Here is a 25,841-nt window from a genome sequence, read left to right as displayed (position 1 = left end):
TTAACCTCAAAACATGTTATTAAAAATGGTGAACTTTTTTCCAAGGTTTGATTTTGGGGAATGTATTAAGCTTCAGAACTGAAATTCAGCTTACTATACCTGACCTAGTATTGCCTGGTTTGCTTCATACATGTATTGCTTTATGTTATTTAATATTAATATAGAGAATTAACCCTACATTATCAGCATTCTATGACATGGACACGAGCATCCTTTTTCAATCCCTGTGCTTAGATTGAAATGTTCGATGTACTGGTGTAGGCTTGTTGATCAATCTGGTGGCATCACTGGTTTCTCCCTCGCCATGTCCATGACATAAAGATGGAGTAAAAACACTATTAAATGCTCATACAGATGGAAAAGTTGTATACCCAATGATAAACCTCCACCAATGTTGTCACAATATAGGTATGGTCAGAAGCATGGCGGCTCCTTGTTTAGCCCAGTTGCCTTGGTCCCGGATTTGGATACAACATCTCCAAGGAGTTTTATGTGGGACATGGGCTCTAAGGCAGCTTTTGCACTTGATACCTTGAGAACTAGGTACACCAAATTTGTGATACAGTGGATGTCTTTCCCCAATGAAAATCTACAATTTCAATATTTTTCCTGGGTGGTCATTTTCAAAATTCTTTATATACTCATAGTAGGGAGCTGAAGAATCTCATCGCATCAGTCCATCAGGACAACAAGAAATAATAGGGAATTAACTTGAAGAATCCAAGTCACCACCGTTGTCATACCCACCCATGTCATATAAGCAACCCTACTCATAGTATCATAGGCTATAGCGAGAAGCATGGCTATAACAGATCAAAAAGTATACCTCTCTGGGGGAATCCATATATAAGTTCAAAGTATTGTACAGAATGAGCCCCCGAAACCACATACAATAAAACTGACCTGACAATTACATGCCATTGGAGCTAGAATATCACCATAAACACTTGGTATATAGGTGTGAATTAGGGGAAGATCATTCATGATTTTCTTTTTGTCTGAGTTAGGAGGTCACAAGGTTACAGGAAGGTTCAGGAAAGTTTTCCAGCAAAGTAACAAGCCCCAATGACCTACCTACTGTCCTTGTATAGAACACATCAAGAGGGAACTGTAATGGCCAATCTAACCACAACGTAAGGAAATGCATATGCAGTAGTACAGTATGGATGGCCACACACATTAGACGTCGTACCCACCGATTTAACTGAGCATCTAATGTTTGAGGTCTCCCAACTGTGCCCCAATGCTAGATGCTGGGGGGGGAGAGAGGTGATGAGCAGGTTGGACCCCAACATGACCAGTATTAGGTTTTAGGAACTTATGTATATTCTGTAAAGTGCATGTGTATGAGAGATCGGGAAACATGGCTGTTGGCCAACAAAGGTCCAGCCTCTTTTCTTAATGTACTTATTTGATCCCAATTACTCTGTTTAAGGGTATGTTCACACAGAGGAAATTGGTCAGGCAGAAAAAATCTGCTTATGAGAGAATCGGTTCTGATTGATTCATCCTGAATTTTCCAACAGTGGCTTGGAATTTTGGGGTTTGTGACCAGATATTTATACTGACTTTGTGTTACCTCTTCTGGGCCTCCTTGCAGTGCTCTGTACTCTCTCTCCTGGGTGACGTCACGAACCTGGGGTCACTGCTAAGGTCCAATCATATGGGGCATGAAGAGCATCATGACGTTCCATGATGAGGACATGATGAGTGTAATATTTTCCCTTCTGGTTCTATCCGAACCAAAGGATCTATTAGTCCGTACCAGAGACAAAACACATCTTCAGAGGTTTGGCCATCTATATCCAGGATACTTCTGCACCACGGCTCCCTCACTATAAACCTTCAGTCCGACACTTGTAAAACACTTCAGTTATTTTACATATGGAAATAGGAATGCTCCTCTCAAGTCATTAGATGCTTTACCCTTATCTGTCTGTGCTCTGTGTACAAGATGCTGGAGTACAATAAAGTTTATTTAGAAACAGTGACATAGACAGCAGTGCCACTGAGGAGCATTATATTGTGTTGGGGAGCATATTACACCATGTGGTGCGTTATATTCCATGTGTAGCCATTACTGGAGGCTCAGGGTTGCATATTATACGGTGTGGGACCACTGTGGAGCCACTTTGGGGGGCTCAGTTTATACTGTGGAGGGCACAGTGATGCATTAAATACCATGTGCAGCATTATATTGTGTGTGTGTGGGAGGGGGCTCAAAATTCCTGCTGGCAGCCCTGTGTGCTATGTCTGCTTTACAGTTCCCTCACTATAATCTTGCACATATGTGTAGTGCACCATGGTGTTACCATTCCCCATACAGCACTGTCCATGAACTGGCAACAGAGCTACCCTGTTGGGTGAGCCCAAAGAACAAGTTTCTCTGGTGGGCCCTATACCCTTCAGTCCAACACTAGATAAGTGGGATCTATTATATATAAGTGAGAACTATTCTATATAAGGGGGGTCTTATTTATAAGGGGGAGCTATTATATATGAGGGCTATTATATGGGGGAACTATTATATATTGTAAGCCCTCACGGGCAGGGCCCTCTACCCCACTGTGCCAGTTGGTCACTGTTACTATTATATCTACCTGTATATTTTGTGTACTGTATGTAACCCCCAAATGTAAAGCACCATGGAATTAATGGTCCCATAAGAAGAAGAGTCCCATAAGAAGGGGGAACTAGTATATGTAAGAGCTTGCTATTATTGTTTTGGGTGTGAAAAGGAAGCATTATTAAAGGGGTTGCTGCATTGCCCACTTAGTTCACTGAATATAATGGCATTGTTGGTATATGAGCATTTGTCTTAATGTAGATTGTGAGCCCCATAATGGGATCACAATGTACTTTTTTTTCCTATCAGTATGTCTATGTAGAATGGGAGGAAATCCACACAAACACGGGGAGAGCATACAAACTCCTTGCAGATGTTGTTCCTGGTGGGATTCGAACCCAGGACTCTAGTGCTGCAATACTAACCACTAAGCCACCATGTTGCCCCCGGTATATCAATATTTGGGACACTGATTTTAATTGTGCCCAGGGGCACACTTTATCTACAGCCGGCCCTGGTTGCAGGATAACTAAGTTATCTTTGTTTACGCCTACAAATTGTCCATGTAGTTCGAGCCTTAGAAAAGGAACTAAAACATATAAGATTTTTTTTCTCTTTGTCTTGCAGCAATCAAACTAAAGTTAAATTGTAAATTTACAATTCCATTAGTTTCCTAATTTTTGGTCTAATGTGCTCATTTTGCTCCCAATAACGGATCATTTTTACTCCCAATTACACATCAAACACAAAAACAAACACAACAAACCTGAAACACACCGAGGTCTCATATGTAAAGTATGGCATGGTTACTTAACATATGAACAAGTTGCAAGTAGGTCTATGGAGAAAGGTTGATGGGGACAATTAGTAAGGGCCTGAAAACAATCTCAGTAGAACCACAAGGGCATTGTTGTGGAGGCCGCAAGAAAGTGTCAGGTTGAAAGGGGGGAAAGTGAGTCCCATTCATATTCACAGCCCTTATTTGGCTTTATGACTGCCTGGGGCAAATTTTCGTCTCTTTGCTATGTTACAAGTAATTGTGAATTAGCTTTCTTTGTTCTACATTCTCTTTTTCCCCCCCAAACTGTCTTCGCACTCATTTGCTTGATGTACACCTGCTAAGACAGTAATATCTTCTCAAAGAAGTTTCGTAAGCTTTGCAGAACCTTCTCAGAGCTGTGAAGTGAAACGAATTTATGCAAAAACTCAACAATGACAAGAAAGTCTTGATCAGATGGAGCAATATACATGTGTCCGGTGTTCAGCACACATAGGCGGACTCCAGGCAATGTACAGTTAGATACTCTCTTTCTTTAGGAGTCCTGAATGGTGGGGTTCAGGGTCTTGGAGGTTACTACAGACTGGTCAGGTGGGTTATGTGAAATCCGTCTTGTGGTCACTACAACTATATGAGATGGTTTTATTACAGGGGTTATCCAGTTTCTACGACTGGACCTAACCTTAGATAGATACGACAACAAGGACCCCGGATATCACCGATACCAAAGCAGCAAAATCAGTGGTGTAACTTAAGTCTTGTGGGCCACGATGTAATCTTTTGTCCGTGGCCCCCGACCTCATTCTTGATAGTGCTGGTTACAGGTACTAAGGAGTTTAATCCACCTTAGTGTGGTTACAGTAATCTGTGGGTCTCCTTGGCTTATGGGCCAGATGGAAGCAGCAATCTCAATAGTGATCCTAGTACTTATGGGTCCCCTAAGACTCCTGGGCTCCGGTGCGATTGCAGCCCCCCAAGTTATGCCCCTGAGCTAAATCTTAGAAACTGGATAACCCATTTAAGAGTCTGATTTCTATTTTTAAGTCATATTGCACATTTTTAATCAGAATCTTTCAACTTTTAGTCTTCAAAATCATTAAATACTCAATTCAATATGTTATTCAAAATTTTTTGAATACTTAAAGTATTTTTGAAAATCGTTTTCCCTCTCCATTACTGTGATTTCTATGTAGGTGATACAGTTTTGGATTGCTGGGGGAAGGGCAAGGACCTGTGATATGGGCATGGTAGTGGTGCTCTTTTTTAATTTCCATATTTGATGTCTCAATAGTTTTTGTTTTTTTACACATTGTCCCTCACTTATGTTCATAATAGACCTTTGGGGGTATTTTAATATTACTTTTTCATTTTTTTTTTTTTTTGCTGATTTGCGATGTAACTGGGCTTGGCACATAAACAGGAGGTACGCAGCCTCTTAGTACGGTGTGCAACACATACCGGGTCCACATCATGGTGGCTTCCATAGCTGTCTACATAGCTTTCATTGAGAAGTGTGCATATAGTGATGGACAATAATAAACTCTCCCTCCTTTCCCTTTGGGATGTCCGGGTGCTACTAATAGCTGACGCCTTGCTCTGCACAATCTTGTGTAGCTGATCAGGGTCCATGGACAAGGCCAAGTGGGCATCCAAGTTAAAGGCCGAGTTTATCACTGAATGCAGTTGAGTGACACTCGGTGTAACATCCAAGTGTTATCCCAGGGCATTCTGTGATACATTCATGTCTATATGGCTTACACTTTAGATAGCTGTTGACTAAAGAAAATTTAGCAAAAGGGTATTTGTTCTGACCCCCATTCACACATTGCAATGGATAAGAGAAGAAAGCCATAGCTACTGGTGCGAGCTCAATTCCTCAGAGAACAGAAGAATTAGGCATGTTGACAATCGGATCCTTCTCCTTCTCTCCTTAACATCTACCATTGGGGGACAATCAGGAGACCTTCATACACTTTAGATGGGGCACCTGTCCCCTCAAAATCAATCAATGTGGAAGACGTTAACATAAAGTGTATGGCGTATTTTAGATAATTGGCCTCAAGATAACGTAAACTTCTCAATATAGGTAATCTGAGGACTAGAAGGAGAAGCATAGCTAGGGGAGAAATGGTGGGGTATGTTCTCGGGGGGCTGGGGGCTCAATAGAGAGCCAACGAGTAAGTCTGTCTTTACCATTGTGTTTAGATACATGGAGGCAAACTGAATCCTGGCCTCAGGTAAAGACAAGTCTTGCTCTGAATTCTCTGTTCATGTCCTTAGGACACAGATAAGAGGTTGAATACAATACCAGGAGCTATCAGCTCCATTATTCAGCCTTCAGCTGGTGATGTCTGTGGCAGGGAGGCGCAATGAGTGCCAAAGGTTCGGCATATCGAGGTTTGTTTTTTTGTTTTTTTAGTGTAACACTGATAGTTGAGGGACCAGAGGAAATCAAATGATGGAGGAGCATTAGAGGGCCCAGTTTCTAAAAGTTTGCACAGCACCCCTCAATGTATTAAATTGGCCCTCATCCCTATAGGGCACGACTACAGCCCTTAGTAGTTGGGTCTCTGTGACTGACACGAGGAGGAGCTATGGGTGATAGGAAGATATATAATGTAAGAGGCCATTCACATGGAGGAAAATGGGGAGGAATTATTATTATTATTATTAGGGCAAAAAATAAAGTACATTAGATTAAAAAATGTGACTTCTATGCCTACATCACCGGTTCTACTCCTCTCCCTAGCGACACAAAACTCTATGTCACCTACAGAAACATTACTGTGACAGATAGGGAAAAGTATTTTATAAAATATTTTAGTAGCACTCCATGTGAAAATTGTGAAAAACACAATTTCCCCCTTAATTTTTCCCCCCCAAAAAAGCCCCGAATTATTCAGGATTATTTGAACTACCAGAATGAAAGAAATGTTATAAATTTCAAAACCGAATAAAGTGGTTAAGTAATAGCTATTGAATTACAGGTTGTACAACCAATATTGGGAAAGTGTTAAAGTGCTCTGAACGGAAGGGTGATGGTGCCCTCTAGTGGTACTGAGAGGTATTCAATTGCTTTAACAGCTGTTCCATTCATCCACAAGCCATATAGAATTCGGAGCATGTCTTATTTTATTATTTCATTTTGCTTACTTATATAGCACCAGCATACAAACATTGGCGATAAGTGTCCCATATAGGGCTCACAATCTAAATTCCCTATCAGTATGTCTTTGGAGTGTGGGAAAAGACCAGAGTACCTGGAGGAAACCCAAGCAAATAGAGAGAGAACATATAAACTCTTTGCAGTTGTTGTCCTTGGTGGTCCTTATCGAATAAAGATGTGAGATAGAAGTGGGTCAGGTTTGTAGGTTTTCTTGCTTGTACACGCTTTTTCAGGAATGTACATACATTTTCTGTGGGATTATGGTCGGAGATTCGTCACGGTCACTCTCTTATATGCTCTTTGTTGCCCTTAACAGCGTATTGTTCCTGTAAGCGGCCGAACAGACATGCACGGGTGGCGCTACCCAAAGCGCGATGGCAGAACCGACTGAGCATTCTGATATATGCGCTGCCCAAAAAGCATATGCATTTAACCCCTTTGTGTCTACCAAAAAAAAAGGCTTATTGGTTATCAGTAAGGGATTAAGTAAACATTCATGTGGATACCGTATACTGGATCTGATCTGTCTACAACTAGGCTTCGGTTCAAAACAACATATAATTTTGGCTGTTTTTTTCCATGAATTTGCTTCCCTTCGAGGCCTATTATATTGGGATTAATTTCTTCATAATATGAGAAGCATAACCAGCTTGTATTGTCTAAGGGTTTACTCCACTATACTCAGGGTATATTCACGGGAATATTTATAGCGCCTCATACATCATCATTCTCATCTGTTACAATCACACTAGAGTCAGTTTGTGCTCAGAACATGATCCCAAACATGAAGATCAACTGAATCGGAAATATTCTCTCTTTTCAACATATTTTATATTGAGCTGCAATGTAATTTTTATTTTTTTTTAGTATTTTATTATTGTACTTAATATTTTATTGTTCATTGTTTTATCATTAAATGTTATTTATTTAACAAATTTCTCCTTAGCTACGAAGTACGAAACCATGTGTTAACATTTGGTGTTCAAGTAGACAACCAGTCTCTACCATCGATGGAAAAGTCTACGAAGCTGTAGAATTTTATTTGACATATTAAATCATTCCGGCTGAATTCGATGATGTATAAAAACCTACACATGGGGCAAAATATGTTTAGAGTCACCGTCTTCTGTCATCTGTAAAATATTTGGAACAGTAAAGTATATAGCAGAAGATAACCAGCATGGAGACATGAAAGACTGGTCAGACATGCTTGGAGTCTTTGAAGAAGTAAGTACTTAATTCCGGATTCTGACCATGTCTAACTATTCATACCTGAAATACACTTGTGTTTATTTTTACAGGGGTCCAGAACTCTTCTATAAAATTCAGATTTAGGCTGCTTTTACACGAATGTTCCACTTACGGGTTATAAAAAATGGATGTTGTATGTCCTAGTGTATTCCAAATGATGCACACCTTTCATTTTGGGCATAATGAGCAAACGGGCAAACCTGGTTGGGGTTGGTGGGGTTGGTGGCCCAGTGCCCTGCTCGCCCCCTTGTCACTGCCCGTTTTTTAGTAAAATATTTAAGAAAATAACCAATATCAGTAAAAAATATTGATACCAAGATCAAATTGATTTTCATTAGATATCAGTAAGTAATATTTGGTGGCCATCTACATCCTTGTGGTTACATCTTCTCATGTTCATTGTCCACTATTGAATATTTAATTTATGTAAAATAATGGGAACCATACCATGTAATGTCTTATGAACATGCTATACTATATACCTGTCTGAATCTTTCACTAAATATGTGTTTTTCTACAGAAGGCCATGTATACAGTGGCATCAAGGAATGACTCACATGCAGTCCAATTCACAATCCTTTGTTTCTCCGATTTTCCTAAACTTCAAGTCCCTCTTTTCATAATGTTTTTAACTATCTACCTTAATATAGTCCTGGGAAACACTGCCGTCTTCATGGCGGTTGTCTTTGATTCTCATCTTCACACTCCTATGTACATCTTTTTGGGTAATCTTTCAGTTCTGGATATTTCCTATACTTCTACCATTCTACCCAAGCTTCTTTTTATGCTTTTGACTCAGCACAAGATTGTTTCTCTCGTTGGTTGTATAACACAGATGTATTTTTTCCTTTGCTTTGCGTGTACGGAAATGATCCTTCTTGCCGTTATGGCCTATGACCGCTACGTGGCAATCTGCCATCCGCTACACTATACCCTACTCATGAGTCCAAGAACCTGTCTCATTGTGGTCATCTCAGTATGGGTTGCGGCTTTATTAGAACCTGTTTCATTTACCGTTTTAGTCGCCAACTTGTCATTCTGCTCAACCAACCAGATTGATCATTTTTTCTGTGATGCCTCTCCATTGCTAAAGCTTTCCTGTAGCGACACCACGCATGTTAATATGACAACATACATTTTAGGTGCACTGGTGGGTATGAGCACATTCATGTTGACTTTGGTTTCTTACATCTACATTATATACAATATCATGAATATTCACTCTGCAGGTGGAAGAAGTAAAACATTCTCGACCTGTGCGTCCCATCTCACCTGCGTACTGTTATTTTATGGCACTACTCTTTCTTTGTATATGAGACCTACATCAATGTATTCACCAAAACAGGACAAATTTTTCTCTCTTCTCTATATCATACTGATCCCATTGCTCAATCCGGTCATATACACTTTGAAGAATAAGCAATTTAAAGAGGTGTTTAAAAAACTTATGAATATTTTATGTTTTTCCAAGGATAAGTAACCCTAGATTGCCATGAAAAATATTTTGAGAATAATTTGGTGATTGGTGGTGGGTCTGGCAGCCTTGCCCTCCAACAATCCTAAATAGGAGGAGCAGTGGTGAATGTAGACTCTTTGCTGTCCTTTGGTTTTCACTGGTGCTCCCATTGAAATGAAGGCGTATCTGCATCTACAAAGGAAATTTCACAGTGGCTGCATTCACAATGGGGAGAAAATCCCATTCTCAGTGATCAGACCTACACCTATGGATAAAGGATAAATATTTTTCATGGCATAACCCCTTTAAGATGCTGTCTTTTCACATTATGTAGTCTATATAAAAGTAGTAACAATGATATTGATTCTCTAAGATAGCCTTCCGAGTTTCGTACAAATGTGTAGTGTCTGAACTCTCCACAAAGACCAACATCTTTCCCTCAGTGTCTTCCTCCAAACTTAGGTCTCTCAAAAATATATGAAAAGATTGCCACACCAGTTCAAAGTCAAACAATATAGAGGATCATGTCCATGTGAAGGACTTTTTGTTGTGAAAATTTTTGGTATGTTCAAGGGGGTTAGAAAGCTTCAGCGAGATATGGGACAAGCAAGATCTGGTAGATTTGTTAAATCTAGTGTTGCAGTGAAGACAAAGAAGGATATATAGTAAATAACTGAACAGTAGCATTCAGAATATTTTCCTAATTGCAATATTCAGCCATGAATCCTAACATCCATGAGGTTATTGGGCCTCGGCGGTCAAGTGGGTCACACCGATGCCATGACATCAATAGCCTTGACTATTCTATGTTGCTTTTATTGACCATATATTGCTTTTTCTTTCATTGTTTGCAATACTTATATCTCCCTGTTCAGCTTTACATATTCACTCACCTCCGAATACTGTATATGTATATATACTGTACATCACAACGCAGAGCAATAAAATATAACTGAAAACTAGATACTATTGAGGTGTGGTGTCATCTGTGCAGCATTGCTACTCTACACATGTACTGTCTGTCTGTTTACATCCCTATTTAATCTCTCTTCAGGATTGTAAAAAAGCATAAGATCCATAATGAGTGACTCTACCACCTCATCAGAGGCAGAGACACCAATTCATCAGACATTCCAAAATGTATAAAGCCCCCATGAGTAAATATAAAACTTAAATTGTATTCAATATTCAATAAACTGGATAAAATGATCCTAAGTGGGATCAAAACAAACAACGAAGCCAATGGACAATACCCAACCTGGGTCTGTGATGGGTTTATGGCCCTAATCACAATGCAGGGTCAGTTATTGAATCCCTCAGTTAGTATATGAACAGGGTGGATCAATATCAGCTCCAGGAGGAGGACAAGTTCCAAGTCAGTCAGGGAAACCATATTCTGCCCCTTACAAAAACAAATAACTTCTGCCCTTAAAAGGGCAGTGCCAAATTGTACCTTTACAAAAAGGATACCCTATCAGTCCCTATTTCTTTCCTGGTGTGTCTACACCAATCATCAGGGGACCTAACTCAACCATTAAAAAGCCGATAGTGATGGGTTAATGACAGGTCATATCCACAATGGTGACTATGATACAAAAAGCTCCCATATTGGGTAATCAGAGAGTCCCCCTTATACAAAACAACAAACCAGGAGGAGATCAAAAATCTTGCCTCTCAGGCTAGATACAAATACATACTGGATAGGACAGTTGTGTGAGGGGAAGAATAGGGATTGTCATGGCTGCCTCGGACCTGGTCCTCCTCCTGGACATAGTTACATAGTAGATGAGGTTGCATGAAGACACCACTCCATCAAGTCCAACCTATAACCCTACAATCCCTACAGTGTTGATCAAGGGGAAGGCAAAAAAACAACCCCATGAGGCTCATGCCATTTGCCCCATTTCAGGGGAAAAAAATCCTTCCCCACTCCAATCTGGCAGTCAGTATAAAAACCCTGGAAATCTAGAGTCCATAACCTGTTATGATATTGTCCCACATCTGATTGGGTAAGATCCACCATGTTTGTATACTACCTGTGGGATTCAATAACTGAACCTTCATGGTGATTGGAGCCATAGCCTCATTTTTCAGTCCCATTTTTGGAAATTGTCCATTGGCTTTGTTTGTTGTTATCTCATTTGGTACCCTCTCAGGAGTGCCCTCAAATGTGCCTTTAGGTGGATGGAGCAGTAAAACCTTTGGACTTCCTATTTCGGATAAAATATATCTTGGTGGGAAAACAGAAGCAGAGGCCTTTCTGTAATAGGCTCAATTCTGCAGGAGAAAAGTTACTAGATGAAATGGTCACCACTAGGTTTTTCATATTACCTGTGATCTTGTCTGTGCTCTTTGTGGGTTGTGACCATCTCCTTCCACTCATCTTGGTTGGTTTCAGTATGTTCTGCCCATTATTTTGTAACACCCTAACAAAAAAGTAGGCATCTGTTGGGAAAAGAACTTCCGATCCCGAAGTTTGATGAGCCCTTCTCTACTGGGTTTCTGATAAGAGTCCTTTCATTTTATACCCTTTCCAGTTGATAATCATAGAAATTTTTGGCATTTGGTTTATTCGGTGTTTGCTCTAGGAATCCTGGAGGGTCTTGGTGACATTTACAGGTGGATGTCCATTTCTCATCATAGAGTTGATGGCAAATTTACATAGAGAAAATCTGAGGCGGCCATTTCTTTCACACTCGTACTCCTAGAGACAGAATGGGCTCCTGCATCTTTTTATTAACTTTTTATTTTTGGTCAATTCTGAGAGAACCCCTTTAAATTCTGTATTCAGCAATGTTATATATTTATTAAGTGGAAATTAACGTAACTTTCCAACCAATACACCTGATTTCTAGACATTATAGTTATTTGTGGATGACTCTTCAGTTAGCTGCCTTGACTAATTTTCCCCCAATAGGCGTATTCTACAAGGACTAATTTTTTATAATGTGATGTGAAAAAGCTTCAATTGTCTATAGGCTTGTTCCTCTGATACATTCATTAGGATATATAGAAGCTGATTCATATTCATGATAAACCAAGTGCCACCATTCCAGTGGAGAGTTTATGGATTCCAAACTTACTTCCTCTATTAAGGGTGAGAATCACCAACTAAAACTATCTGTTTATATACCTATATGAAGACACATGACGTCCCAATGGTTCCAGACTTTGAATACATAGGTGTGCTGACATACAGTACCTCGATATGAGACCATATTTCAGGGGTATTCTCCACAAGACGACAAACCAAGCACCACCAAGTAAGTAGCAATTTCCTAGGTTCCAAAACTACCTTCCTTATTAAATGTGGGTATTACCAATTAAAACTGTGTTTTTGACATTTCTGTTTTCATGATCTTTTGACTTTTTTTGCGTCATTCATAACATAAATTTAGTTTTTTAGTATTTTAAGCTCTTCTAAGTATCAGAGGTCTAATCCACATGCCAATAGTCTTACCAGTAATTGTTGATCGAATTGTCTTTTGTAACATTGGATCTCCTTATACTCAATGTTACTTAGGGAACTATTGATTGTTTTGTGTACTTTATATTGAAAAAAGTCTTTGGCTTATGTGACATTACATGTCAAAAAATTCCCCAAGATAATTGTATTTTCTTTCTATAGAAGACATGTCTGAAGTCACAGCAGGGAATAAGTCTCATACAGTCCAATTCACAATCCTTTGTTTTTCTGATCTTCCTCACCTTCAGATTCCTCTTTTCATGATATTTTTGACTATCTACCTCAATGTAATTTTTGGAAACACTGCTATTTTTTCAGCAATTGTCCTTAATTCTCATCTTCACACTCCTATGTACATCTTTTTGAGTAATCTTTCAGTTATGGATATATCTTATATATCAACCACTCTACCCAAGCTTCTTTTTATGCTTTCTACTCAACACAAGGTCATGTCTCTCGTTGGTTGTATGACACAGATGTATTTCTTTATCACCTTTGCTTGCATGGAAATGATCCTTCTTGCCGTTATGGCCTATGACCGCTATGTGGCAATCTGCCATCCGCTACACTATACCCTACTCATGAGTCCAAGAACCTGCCTCATTGCCATCATCTCAGTATGGGTTGCTGGTTTATTAGAACCTGTTGTGTTTACTATGTTAGTCGCCAAGTTGTCGTTTTGTTCATCAAACCAAATTGACAATTTTTTTTGTGAACCCTCCCCATTGATAAAGCTTTCCTGCAGTGATACAACTCTGGTTAATATGATAATATACATTTTAGGTGCACTGGTGGGTATGAGCACATTCATGTTGACTTTGGTTTCTTACATCTACATCATATATAATATCTTGAACATTCACTCAACAGATGGAAGAAGTAAAACATTCTCGACCTGTGCGTCCCATCTCACCTGTGTACTGCTGTTTTATGGCACTATTGTGTCTATGTATATGAGACCATCATCAATGTATTCACCAAAACAGGACAAGTTTTTCTCTCTTCTGTATATCATACTGGTCCCATTGCTCAATCCAATCATATACACTTTAAAGAATAAGCAATTTAAAGAGGTGTTTAAAAAACTTATGAATATTTTATGATTTTCCAAGGATAAGTAACCCTAGATTGGACTTTATTTCAAATGGGTAATGCCATGAAAATTATTTTGAGAATAATTTGGTGATTGGTGGTGGGTCTGGCAGCCTTGCCCTCCACCAATCCTAAATAGGAGGAGCAGTGGTGAATGTAGACTCTTTGCTGTCCTTTGGTTTTCACTGGTGCTCCAATTGAAGTGAAGGCGTATCTGCATCTACAAAAGAAATTTCACAGTGGTTGCAATCACAATAGGGAGAAAATCCCATTCTCAGTGATCAGACCTACACCTATGGATATAGGATAAAGGTGTCTAACTTGTAACAATAAACTAATAGCAGAAACATGGAAAATTTTGATCAGGCTTTAAATATCCCTCCTCAGCTGCTGATAGGTCCAGCATCTCAGAGCTCTGACCAGCTTCAGAGTCAGTGAAAGCTTTACTTGTTGGCATGGCAACCTTAACCCCTTCCCGCCGATGGCATTTTTTGATTTTCGTTTTTCGTTTTTGACTCCCCTCCTTCTAAACCCCATAACTTTTTTATTTCTCCGCTCCCAGAGCCCTATGAGGTCTTAATTTTTGCGGGACAAATTTTTCTTCATGATGCCACCATTAATTATTCTATATAATGTACTGGGAAGCTGGAAAAAAATTCAGAATGGGGTGGATTTGAAGAAAAAATGCATTTCTGCGACTTTCTTACGGGCTTCGATTTTACGGCGTTCACTGTGCAGCCAAAATGACATGTCCCCTATATTCTGTGTTTCGTTACAGTTCCAGGGATACCAAATTTATATGGTTTTATTTACATTTTGACCCCTTAAAAAAAATCCAAAACTGTGTTAAAAAAATTTTTTTCTAAAAGTCGCCATATTCCGACGGCCGTAACTTTTTTATACGTAAGTGTACGGGGATGTATAGGGCATCTTTTTTTGCGGGGCCGGGTGTACTTTTTAGTTCTACCATTTTTGGGAAATGTCCTTGCTTTGATCACTTTTTATTCAAATTTTTATCAGAATCAAAACAGTGAAAAAACGGCGGTTTGGCTCTTTTTACTATTTTTCCCGCCACGGTGTTTACCGAACAGGAAAAATATTTTTATAGATTTGTAGAGCGGGCGATTTCGGACATGGGGATGCCTAACATGTATATGTTTCACAGTTTTTAACTACTTTTATATGTGTTCTAGGGAAAGGGGGGTGATTTGAACTTTTAATACTTTTTATATTTTTTTATATTTTTTTAATTTTTTTTTGCATTTATTAGACCCCCTAGGGGTGTTGAACCCCAGGGGGTCTGATCACTAATGTAATGCATTACAATGCTAATGCATTGCAATGCATTGCAAAAAATCATCCTCTCTTTTGCAGGCTGCATAGACCAGCCTGCAAAAGAGACAATTTGCAGACAAGCCTGGGAGCCTTGTACAGGCTCCCGGCTGTCATGGCAACGTGACGTCGGCCCTGGAGCATGCTCCAGGAGCCGGTGATCACCGGCAAAATGGCGGCGCCCATGCGCCGCCGGGAAAATGGCGTCTCCGGGGACCGATCGGAGGCATTAGAGCTGGTTGTCTACTGCTTAAAGCAGTAGACACCCGGCGGCTATGGCGGCCGCCTGGCTCCCGGGCGGTTGCCATAGTTACAGACCCGACATGCGCCGTACTATTACGGCGCATGTCGGGAAGGGGTTAAAGCAATAGTAATGAGCAGTGCTGCAGTGAGGAGAATGCATACCAAGAATCCTAACATCGATGAGCTAGCGGTCAAGCGGGTCACACTGAAGACATTACATCAATAGCCTTGACTATTCTATGTTGCTTTTATTGACCCTATATTGCTTTTTCTTTCATTGTTTGCAATACTGATATCTCCGTGTTCAGCTTTACATATTCCCTCACCTCCAAATATATGTATATGTATATATACTGTACATCACAACGCAGAGCAATAAAATAAAACTGAATACTAGATACTATTGAGGTGTGGTGTCGTCTGTGGAGCATTGCTACTCTACACATGTACTGTAAATGTGTTACTTTATTTTTATAATGATCATATAAGCCTTGGTATATAAGGGCTCAATTTACACCACCTTTGCAGCCTCTTCTCTGGACATAGGAATCATCCTCAATGAGGATAAAATTCTCCTCCAACACAATCTTGAGGAGTGACACGGAGAATTCCTTCTGATCGTCTTTCAGGAATGACTCACTGTAAATAATCAGGTAAATAATTTGGTGGGAGCCAAGATACTTTTTCCATGATCAGGGCATGGACACCGACTATTTAGAAAGAAAAAAATCCAACTGTGAAGGAATCAGTGGAGCTGTGTCTACTAACAGAGGCTAAGAAATGGAGATAGTGTGGGCAGTGAAAGGTCCTCTCTAAACTTGTATTCAAGGGACAGTCTGTTTACATCCCCTTTAATCGCTCCTCAGGATTGTAAAAACGATAAGATCCAAAATGAGTGACTCTACCACCTCATCAGAGGCAGAGCCACCAATTCATCAGACATTCCAAACTGTATAAAGCCCCAATGAGTAAATATAAAACTTAACATTTATTCAATAAACTGGATAAAATGATCCTAAGTGGGATAAAAACAAACAAGAAAGCCGATGGACAATACCCAAACCTGGGTCTGTGATGGGTTTATGGCCCTAATCACAATGCAGGGTCAGTTATTGAATCCCTCAGTTAGTATATGAACAGGGTGGATCAATATCAGCTCCAGGAGGAGGACAAGTTCCAAGTCAGTCAGGGAAACCATATTCTGCCCCTCGCAAAAACAAATAACTTCCGCCCTTACAAGGACAGTGCCAAACTGTACCCTTACAAAAAGGATACCCTATCAGTCCCTATTTCTTTCCTGGTGTGTCTACACCAATCATCAGGGCACCTAACTCAACCATTAAAAAGCCCATAGTGATGGGTTAATGACAGGTCATATCCACAATGGTGACTATGATACAAAAAGCTCCCATATTGGGTAATCAGAAAGTCCCCTTATACAAAACAACAAACCAGGAGGAGATCAAAAATCTTGTTTTTCAGACTAGATACAAATACATACTGGATATTTGGAGTGAGAGGGACAGTTGTGTGAGGGGAAGAATAGGGATTGTCGTGACTGCCTGGGACCTGGTCCCCTCCTGGAGATAATATTGTCCCACGTCTGATTGGGTATGATCCACCGTGTTTGTAACATAACCGTGGGATTCAATAACTCAACCTTCATTGTGATTGGAGCCATAGCCCCGTTTTTCATTCCCAGGTTTGGGTATTGTCTATTGGCTTTGTTTGTTGTTATCTCAATTAGGACCCTCACAGGAGTGCCCTAAAATGTGCCTTTAGATGGATGGAGCAGTAAAACCTTTGGACTTCCTATTTCGGATAAAATATATCTTGGTGGGAAAACAAAATCACAGGCCTTTACGTAATAGGCTCAATTCTGGAGGAGACAAGTTAGATGAAATGGTCACCACTAGGTTGTTCATATTACCTGTGATCTTCTCTGTGCTCTTTGTGGGTTGTGACCATTTCCTGCTACTCCTCCAGGTTGATTTCAATATGTTCTGCCCATTATATTATGACAAAAAAGGAGGTATCAGTTGGGAAAAGATCTTTCGATCCGAAGGTTGAGGAGCCCTTCTCTTAAGTGGAACTGGTTGAAGTTTCCACTGGAGTCCTTTCATTTTATACCCTTTCCAGTTGATAATCAGAGACATTTTTGGCATTTGGTTTATTCTGTGTTTGCGCTAGGAATCCTGGAGCCTCTGGGTGACAATTACAGGTGGATGGCCATTTCTCATCATAGAGTTGATGGTGAATTTACATAGAGAAGATCTGAGGCGGCCATTTTTTTTCACATTCATACTTCTAGAGGCAGAATAGGCTCCTGCATCTTACTAAGAGGACACAGGCAGAGAACAGGGCTGACACCCTGACATTTTGTTTAACCTTTTGTTTTTGGCCAATTCTCAGAAAACCCCTTTAAATTCTGTATTCTGGAATGCTTTATAGTTGATTAAGTGGGAATTAACGTAACTTATCAACCAATACACCTGATGTCTAGATATTATAGCTATTTGTGGATGCTTCTTCAATTAGCTGCCTTGACTAATTTTCCCCCAATAGGCGTATTCTACTAGGAGTAATTTTTTATAACATGAGGTGAAAACGCTTCAATTGTCTATAGGCTTGTTCCTCTGATACATTCACTAGGATATATAGAAGCTGATTCATCCCCACGATAAACCAAGTGCCACCATTCCAGTGGAGAGTTTATGGGTTCCAAAATTACTTTTCCGTAAACAGTAAGGGTGAGAATTACCAACTAAAACTGTCTTTTTTGCATATAAATCTATATGAAGACACATGAAGACCTAATGGTTCCATACTTTGGATGCATAGGCACTAGATACCTCTAGATGAGACTATAATTCTACAAGATGACAAACCAAGCACCACCATGTCAGTAGCTATTTTATAAGGGCCAAAACTATCTTCCTTATTAAATGTGAGTATTACCGACTAAAACTGTGTTGTTAACATTTTCTGTTTTCGTTTCAAATTATCAATCACTATTTTCTAAAATTACCACATTGTACCACAAAGTATAGTAATGTAAAGCGTAACTAGAATTTTGAAAAACTTTAGACTTTTTCAGCATTTGTGTCATTAATATCATAATTAATTAACACATTTTATCTAATTTCTTCGAAAACCTACATTTCTTTATTCTTTGCCTTGTCTTTCCCTATTTTGAGCTGTACACTTTTTCTGTTTTGTATGGGCTCGTGTATAAAGGGTGGAGGTTACCTCAAACGGTTATATCTCTGCCTTTTGAATTCAATGAGTAATGGACTTTAAAGTGTTTGCAAATGGACTAAAACTTCCCATTGATGGGCATCAATTGCTTCTCTAAGATCATTGCTGATATCTTTCCTTTTAGGCATTGCGTTAACACACATCTGACTTCTTCAGACCAGCAAACTGCTAAAACATTTTCTTTTATAGAGATGGTCACACTTCCATTTAATCAAGGGCTTTGGATTGACACCACCAAGCTGCTACATACCCTCTTAGTTCCTATGGTAGCAGTACGGGTGTACTTAATTCTTCACACATTGTAACATAAATAATGACACAATGAAATTTGTATTGTGATGTTTTTCATGTGAGGTTCTATTCACTTAATTTTAAGACCTAAATTCCAGATTTTTTTTATTATGTCCTAATACATAAAATCATAGTATTCAAAGAGAGTGTAGTTTTTTTTCATGTCTGATGAAGTGTGGTTCCTTTCCTCCAGACTCAGGCCGTCGGACGTTTTTTGATCCTTCCTGTGTATCCTCTGGCAACCTTGGGGGCTTGCTAGATCCCACTGCTGTTTCCACCCAAAGAGGAACTCCCTGTTGATCGGTTCCATTGTGAATTACAGTGGTTGTGGCCCAGCTCACAACCTGCCAAGGTCAGAAGAATTCCTATTCTACTTATCTATGATTTCCTGCCAAACAGTGTTACACTATGTATTGCTCGGTGTTGGTATTCTTTTTTGTTTTATTTTAGTTATATTGAAAAAAAGTGTTTGGCTTATGTAACATTACATGCCAAAAAAATTCCCCGATATAATTTCATTTTCTTTCTATAGAAGACATGTCTGAAGTGACACCAGAGAACAAGTCTCATACAGTCCAATTCACAATCTTATGTTTCTCTGACCTTCCTGACCTTCAGATTCCTCTTTTCATAACATTTCTAACTATCTATCTTAATATAGTTTTTGGAAACACTGCAGTTTTTTCGGCAATTGTCTTTGATTCTCATCTTCACACTCCCATGTATATCTTCTTGAGTAATCTTTCAGTTTTGGATATATCTTATACTTCAACCACTCTACCCAAACTTCTGTCTATGCTTTCTACTCAAAAGAAAGTCACGTCTCTTATTGGTTGTATGACACAGATGTATTTCTTTATTGTTTTTGGCTGCACGGAAATGATCCTTCTTGCCGTTATGGCCTATGACCGCTACGTGGCAATCTGCCATCCGCTACACTATACCCTACTCATGAGTCCAAGAACCTGCCTCATTGCCATCATCTCAGTATGGATTGTTGGTTTATTAGAACCTCTTGTGTTTACTATGTTTGTCGCCAACTTGTCGTTTTGTTCATCAAACCAAATTGATCATTTTCTTTGTGATCCCTCCCCCTTACTAAAGCTTTCCTGTAGTGATACAACTCATGTTAATATGACAACATACATTTTAGGTGCACTGTTGGGTATGTGCACATTCATGCCGACTTTGGTTTCTTATGTTTATATCATACATAATATCATGAATATTCACTCCGCAGGTGGAAGAAGTAAAACATTCTCGACCTGTGGATCCCATCTCACCTGCGTACTACTATTTTATGGCACTATTTTGACTTTGTATATGAGACCTACATCAATGTATTCTCCAAAACAAGACAAGTTTTTCTCTCTTCTGTATATCATACTGATCCCATTGCTCAATCCTATCATATACACTTTGATGAATAAGCAATTTAAAGAGGCTTTCACAAAATTACCAAATGTTTTATGTCTTCTGAAGAATAATTAACAATAGATAGGACCTTAATGGATGTCACCATAAACCACTTTGAGATCATGTGTGTATCCAAAATCACGTCTTGGTATAAAATTATGTAATAGCAGATACAAAATTGTTGCCACCTAAAACCAAATAAAAAGAGTAAAAATTCAATCAAAGACTCTTTGCACTGTGTGCCACACTAACCATGGAAAACAGAAATCGGAGAAGAGAACTGTTTGAGAACTTGAGAACCAAAATTGTGGAAAAATATTAACAATCTCAAGGTCCATCTCGAGAAATCTTGATGTTCCTTTGTCCACAGTGCACAACATAATCAAGTCGTTTCCAACCCATGGCACTGTAGCTCCCTGGACATGGAAGGAAGAGAAAAATTGATCAAAGTTGCACTGCAGGATAGTCTGGATGGTGCTGGCAAAATTTATGGCTATTTGAAGTATATTCTAGTTTTCATTTTGTACATACTAGTCTCCATTTTGTATTTTGTAGTCTCCAGTAGTATAGACTCCATTTTGTGCCTAAAGCAGAATTCAACAAAACTTTACAAGCTTCCATACCTTTGATATATTAGTTATTTTGTTTATTTCACAGATCTATGTAAACAAATGTATGTGACAGGGGCGTAACTTGAGGGGGTGCAGAGGGCGTAGTTGCACCAGTGCCATGGAGCCTTAGGGGGCCTATAAGTACTGGCATCAGTATTGAGATTGCAGCTTCCATCTGGCCCATAAACCAAGGAGACTCACAGATTACCCTACCACACTAAGGATGATTAAAGGGGTTGTCCCATCACAAGGCTCCTATCTATACTGCTTGTTAATGTGGATGTAAGACTTTTCCTAAATACACTACTTCAGCAAAACTTCTTTGTTTGTCCACTATCTTATTTTGTTCAATTCATTGTTGACACAGCCCTTGACTTATCTGCTCAAAAGTCAAGTGATGTATCTGCCTGCTCTCAGGGGGAAGGAGGAGGGGCGAAGTGCACAGGAGCGAGCCTGTGTTTCTAGCTATTCCTGTGTCTACACCACATGACCTAGCTTCCTGCTCTCAGATAGGGGAGAGGAGCTGCTTTCATTTCTGAACTCGTCTTCTGTTCCCCAGTTATAAGGTTAGCTAATTCAATTGTGTTCATTATGGCAGAGACAGGCAGTCTCTGTATGTAACACAGAATGGAGTTGCTCCTGCCTGTAGTTCATAGTCCAATATTGTGCATATAGTGTTGTTTGAGGACCTTTGATGACATCACAGGCCCTTCAGCCGCTCCATAGGATCATGCTATGCGGTGGGCAGAGCTACACACTAATTTGGGGACGGAACTAAACGGCAGGTTGCATGTGAAACCCGCCCACCAAATGACGCAAGAAACCAGGAAGAAAGAAGATTTTACAGCCGTGAAGACTGGTGAGTATGCGACGTGGGAATACCCCTTTAAACTCCTTAGCACCCGGAACCATCACTATCAAGAATTCGCTGTAGGGATGAAGTAGGGGGCCTCGGACAAAACATTGTACCAGAGCCCACAAGACTTTAGTTACACTACTAGTATGTGATCTTTCTTCCCCAAGAGACTATTATCATTGTTTGAAGGTTGTTTTGGCTACCTTATCTGAGACTTTGGAACTGGCCACTCCATGGTACAGGATGAGAAAGACAAAGAGCACCTACGCAGGTATAGACTAGGAATAACATTTTTAGACAAATTAAATAAAGCTTGTGAACAAATTTTAATGAACAATTTAGAATTCAAATTGAGAACAAATTAAAAGTTTTGATAAAATGTTACTATACCAATTATTTTGCACTATTTGTGGCAAAGCAATTAACTAAATGTACCTCAATCTTGCACTTGACTTTGTGATCGAGGTAGTGGTTAATCTTGGAATGCCTGTCCCATACGTTGTCATGCTGCACCTCCTTGACTGAATCTCCCGAGATCCTGAAGCATTTCATTTTAATAAACAAATTACAGTGTTCAAAGCAAGCCAGTCACCTGAACACTACAGCTAGGAAAAGTAATGGAAAAACGGGGATCTGAGGCCCTAATTAAACAATATAGCCAATTTAGAGTAAAACTGTTGGTGTAACAATTCAGTGGTATAACTTGGTTTGGACCAATTCTCAGTTACATTGGACCCATCCTTTCATGCTTTGGAAAAATCAGGGCTCTGATGACGGTTTTCTGAAATTCCAAGAACCTCCCCTGTTGGTCTGCAGTTCTATGTGTGGTATCCCAAAGGGGACAGGTGTTATAGTAGGACCTACAAGGGGTAATAGTCCCTGAGCCACTGGAATAGTCACGGTAGCTGTAGTGGGGTGCACACTGTGGGGAATTTCTCATGGGACACACAACAGGTCAATTTTCAAAACTGGAATAGCAAAATAGCAAAAGTCTCTTTACTGAGGAGAACGTCCATAAAGTGCAGCCATATATCCCAGCAATACAGTCCCTCATTTACAGGACAGCAGGGTGCATGTGAGGAGGATTCCCTGGTAAGGTGTGATACTGACCCATACCTTTCTTCAGATTTTGTAGTCTATAGTTTTGAGGAGACACAGATAAACTAATTTGAGGTATATTTAGTTACTCATGGTTACTGGACCATGGTATCCGATAGCCAGACACGGACCTAAGAAACGTGGTCTGGAAACCACAGAGCAATGGACTTGACCTGAGGCCTATTTTAAGGTGCAGATACAGAGAGGCTCCTTTATGACTGTGCCATCTTGGAGGCAGTAGAAGTATGGCTATGGACTGGGGAATCCTAGGAGAATCTGTGCCTGGGTCGTAAGTTCGCCCTGCACCTTCTAGGTTTGGTAGGAATAAAAACTGGAAATCCTGCTTGGTCTTGAACTGTCTAGAAAATGTCTGGACTGGTTTCCTGTCCCCTCTTAAGAGGCAGTCTGGTTAAAGTCTCCGATCACAGCTTGGTAGAAGCTTGTGCTGTGTATGGAGTGATTGGGATCCTACCATCACATGCACCTATACATAGAGTGAACCATAGGTGCTAGCAGAGTAGTACATTATAAAGAACAAAGTGTATGCACACAGGAAATACAGATTATACAATAGACATAGACACCTAGTACTTGTACATTGTGAGAAACGTTCTACCATCTGATAACTATTCCTATCATGGCAGTAAGGAGGAGTGCACTGGGATACTACATATGGAGAAGAAATGCACTGCATTATGTGAACGGCCATTTTCTTATACCTGGTTTGTGCTTCTCATACAGTACACCGTTATATGGTTGTAGGACCTGATCTGAGCAGTCAACCTCACCCATATATCAATCGTAGTTCAAGATACAGTGGCTGTTTGAAGCAAGGATCTCTGATTCTATTTGCAGTTAAAATAATTTTTATGAAGTCTGTATCACCCTTTTAATCCAGGCCAAACACCTAAACCCATAATTCGGACCATGAACCAGATGACAAAAATTCTACTATATTTTATAATTTGATAGTAGACCAGACTTCTTAGTTCAGACCCCAAAATTAAGAACAAATTCTATGGTTCAAGCCCCAAAGCTCTGAAACCATAAACCATTATTCAGAATACTTCTTTAATGGCTTAAAACATGTCCAAAATCAAAAATATGGTTGCTATATTCAAGGAATCAAGATCCACAAATTATGTACAATATTTGCAAATTTTATACAATATTCATGCTCAACCGGTTGACGATTTTATTTCAAGCCGAGTTCCATTCACTTCAGTGTAGGTGAGCGGTAATACTAGACACAACCCATGAATGGACACGGTAGTCTTCAAATCAAATCAAATCAAAACAAACAGGCTTTATTGGCACGTCCGAATAGATATTTGGTATTGCCAAAGCTAGTAAAGTGTGTGTGTGTGTGTGTGTGTGTGTGGGGGGGGGACTGGAGTCGAAGGGGAGAGTATGGGGGGGTGGAGTGGGTGATTTGGGGTATAACAGTCCGTGGAGTCTCATCTTCCTCTTAGTTGGTGACAGCTGTATGGGGGGGGGTGATTTGAGGTATAACAGTCTGTGCGGTCTCATCTTCCTCTTGTTTGGTGACAGCTGGACACGTATTGGGCAGCGATCTCCACAGTGGCCTCTTCTTCTCCCAGTAGGATGTAGAGTTTCCTCTTCTCGTCTGCAGATATGAAGTCTGGGATGTGGGCAGAGAGTCTTTGATAGTAGACAGCCCTCACAGCTGAGTATTTGGTGCAGTGTAGCTGGAAATGGGCCTTGTCTTCTATGGCCCCTTCTATGGTCTTTATTATTTTTTATGTTTTTTCGATAAAATCATATTCCAAGCCTGGACAACCCATTTGACGTTAATGTCTGGAACAATGTTACATTGCTTATTACATGGAACATATCACAGCCCATCCTACACTAGGCCTAATCTCTAGACATTATGGTTATTTGTAGATGATTCTTCAATTAGATGACTTGGTTTAGTTTTCCCAATAGGCATATTCCAGTAGGATTAATTATTTTATGTAAAAAGCAACATAGTCCCAAATGTATTTAGGCTTGGTGCTCTGATACCTTCACTCGAATATATATATATATATATATAACGAAGCTTATTTGTCTTTCTGATAAATCAACCTAATTTAAGAAGAGAGTTAATTCATTCCAAAATACTTTCCCTATTAAATTTGGGTATTTCTTTTTAACATGATTATGTCTGATTCCCTGAGCGGAAACATCTATTTAAATATATTACATGTAAATTTTACCTATTTTTTTCTTTTTTAAAAAAATGTTTCCATGAATGAGACGTCATGCCTATAAAAGAGTCTATATGGTGACACATGAAGTACCAATGGATTCATACGTTGGTGCAATAGGTGCTGAAATGTGATACCTCTGTATACCATCGTATTACATGTTTTCGCTATAACACCACATCAAGTTTTTTTTCTTCATTCCTCATGGACACCATAGATAAGTATATGAAGGTAAGGTATGACCATAGAGATTGTCATGAGTCCAAACAAATCTGAACTTGTCCTACAACAGCCTTTTGTATGAAGCGAAAGCTTACCGTAACAAGCACGTTGTACGTTCTTACTTGGTAATATTATCCTTATTAGCAGAGTGAGGGAACCATGAATACATTGAGCTCCAATAGGTCTAAGGATAAAGTAGACAAGTCTCACACTGGAGCTGCCAACTGTTCAATTGCCAATTGAATTGCCAAATTGTTTTGTATTTTTTTTTATAAAATTGGTGTTCCTGCTTTTCCATTGTTGCATCCTGGAGCTGCCAATTGTAAACAAGTCTGTTAAAGCTGTAAATTGATTTTTTGTGATAGGACTTTGACATTATATATAATTGGTAGGTGACTTAATCCTGATAGAATCTGATTCCGTAATGAAAAGCCACAAATAAGATCCAATGCATCAAAACAGGTCTAATCCACCGGCTGACACGCTGACCAGTTATCGTACATCTAATAGTCATCTGTAAAAGTTG

At 39.6% G+C, this 25,841-nt stretch overlaps 3 protein-coding genes across 3 annotated transcripts; all 3 read left to right on the top strand.

Annotated features, from left to right (window-relative positions):
* The first annotated feature begins 8,287 nt into the window (after positions 1–8,287).
* On the top strand, positions 8,288–9,241 carry LOC142183104 (olfactory receptor 5AR1-like). The gene has a single exon (XM_075258020.1). It carries the CDS (start codon positions 8,288–8,290, stop codon positions 9,239–9,241), a length of 954 nt encoding a protein of 317 aa, XP_075114121.1.
* Positions 9,242–12,850: 3,609 nt separating this feature from the next.
* LOC142183107 (olfactory receptor 5AR1-like) lies at positions 12,851–13,786 on the top strand. Its single transcript, XM_075258023.1, has one exon. The coding sequence runs from the start codon at positions 12,851–12,853 to the stop codon at positions 13,784–13,786; it is 936 nt and encodes a 311-aa protein (XP_075114124.1).
* Positions 13,787–19,436: 5,650 nt separating this feature from the next.
* LOC142183145 (olfactory receptor 5AR1-like) lies at positions 19,437–20,390 on the top strand. The gene has a single exon (XM_075258090.1). The coding sequence runs from the start codon at positions 19,437–19,439 to the stop codon at positions 20,388–20,390; it is 954 nt and encodes a 317-aa protein (XP_075114191.1).
* The last annotated feature ends 5,451 nt before the right edge of the window (positions 20,391–25,841 follow it).

Source organism: Leptodactylus fuscus, chromosome 10 (assembly GCF_031893055.1).
Source record: "Leptodactylus fuscus isolate aLepFus1 chromosome 10, aLepFus1.hap2, whole genome shotgun sequence".
NCBI classification, from domain to species: Eukaryota; Metazoa; Chordata; class Amphibia; order Anura; family Leptodactylidae; genus Leptodactylus; species Leptodactylus fuscus.
Note: the sequence above shows the minus strand (reverse complement) of the source record. Positions and strands in the feature narration are given on the sequence as shown.

Excerpts from the sequence above, each read along its gene's own strand:
- LOC142183104 (XM_075258020.1), top strand. The coding sequence starts at position 8,288 with ATGTATACAGTGGCATCAAGGAATGACTCACATGCAGTCCAATTCACA.
- LOC142183107 (XM_075258023.1), top strand. The coding sequence starts at position 12,851 with ATGTCTGAAGTCACAGCAGGGAATAAGTCTCATACAGTCCAATTCACA.
- LOC142183145 (XM_075258090.1), top strand. The coding sequence starts at position 19,437 with ATGTCTGAAGTGACACCAGAGAACAAGTCTCATACAGTCCAATTCACA.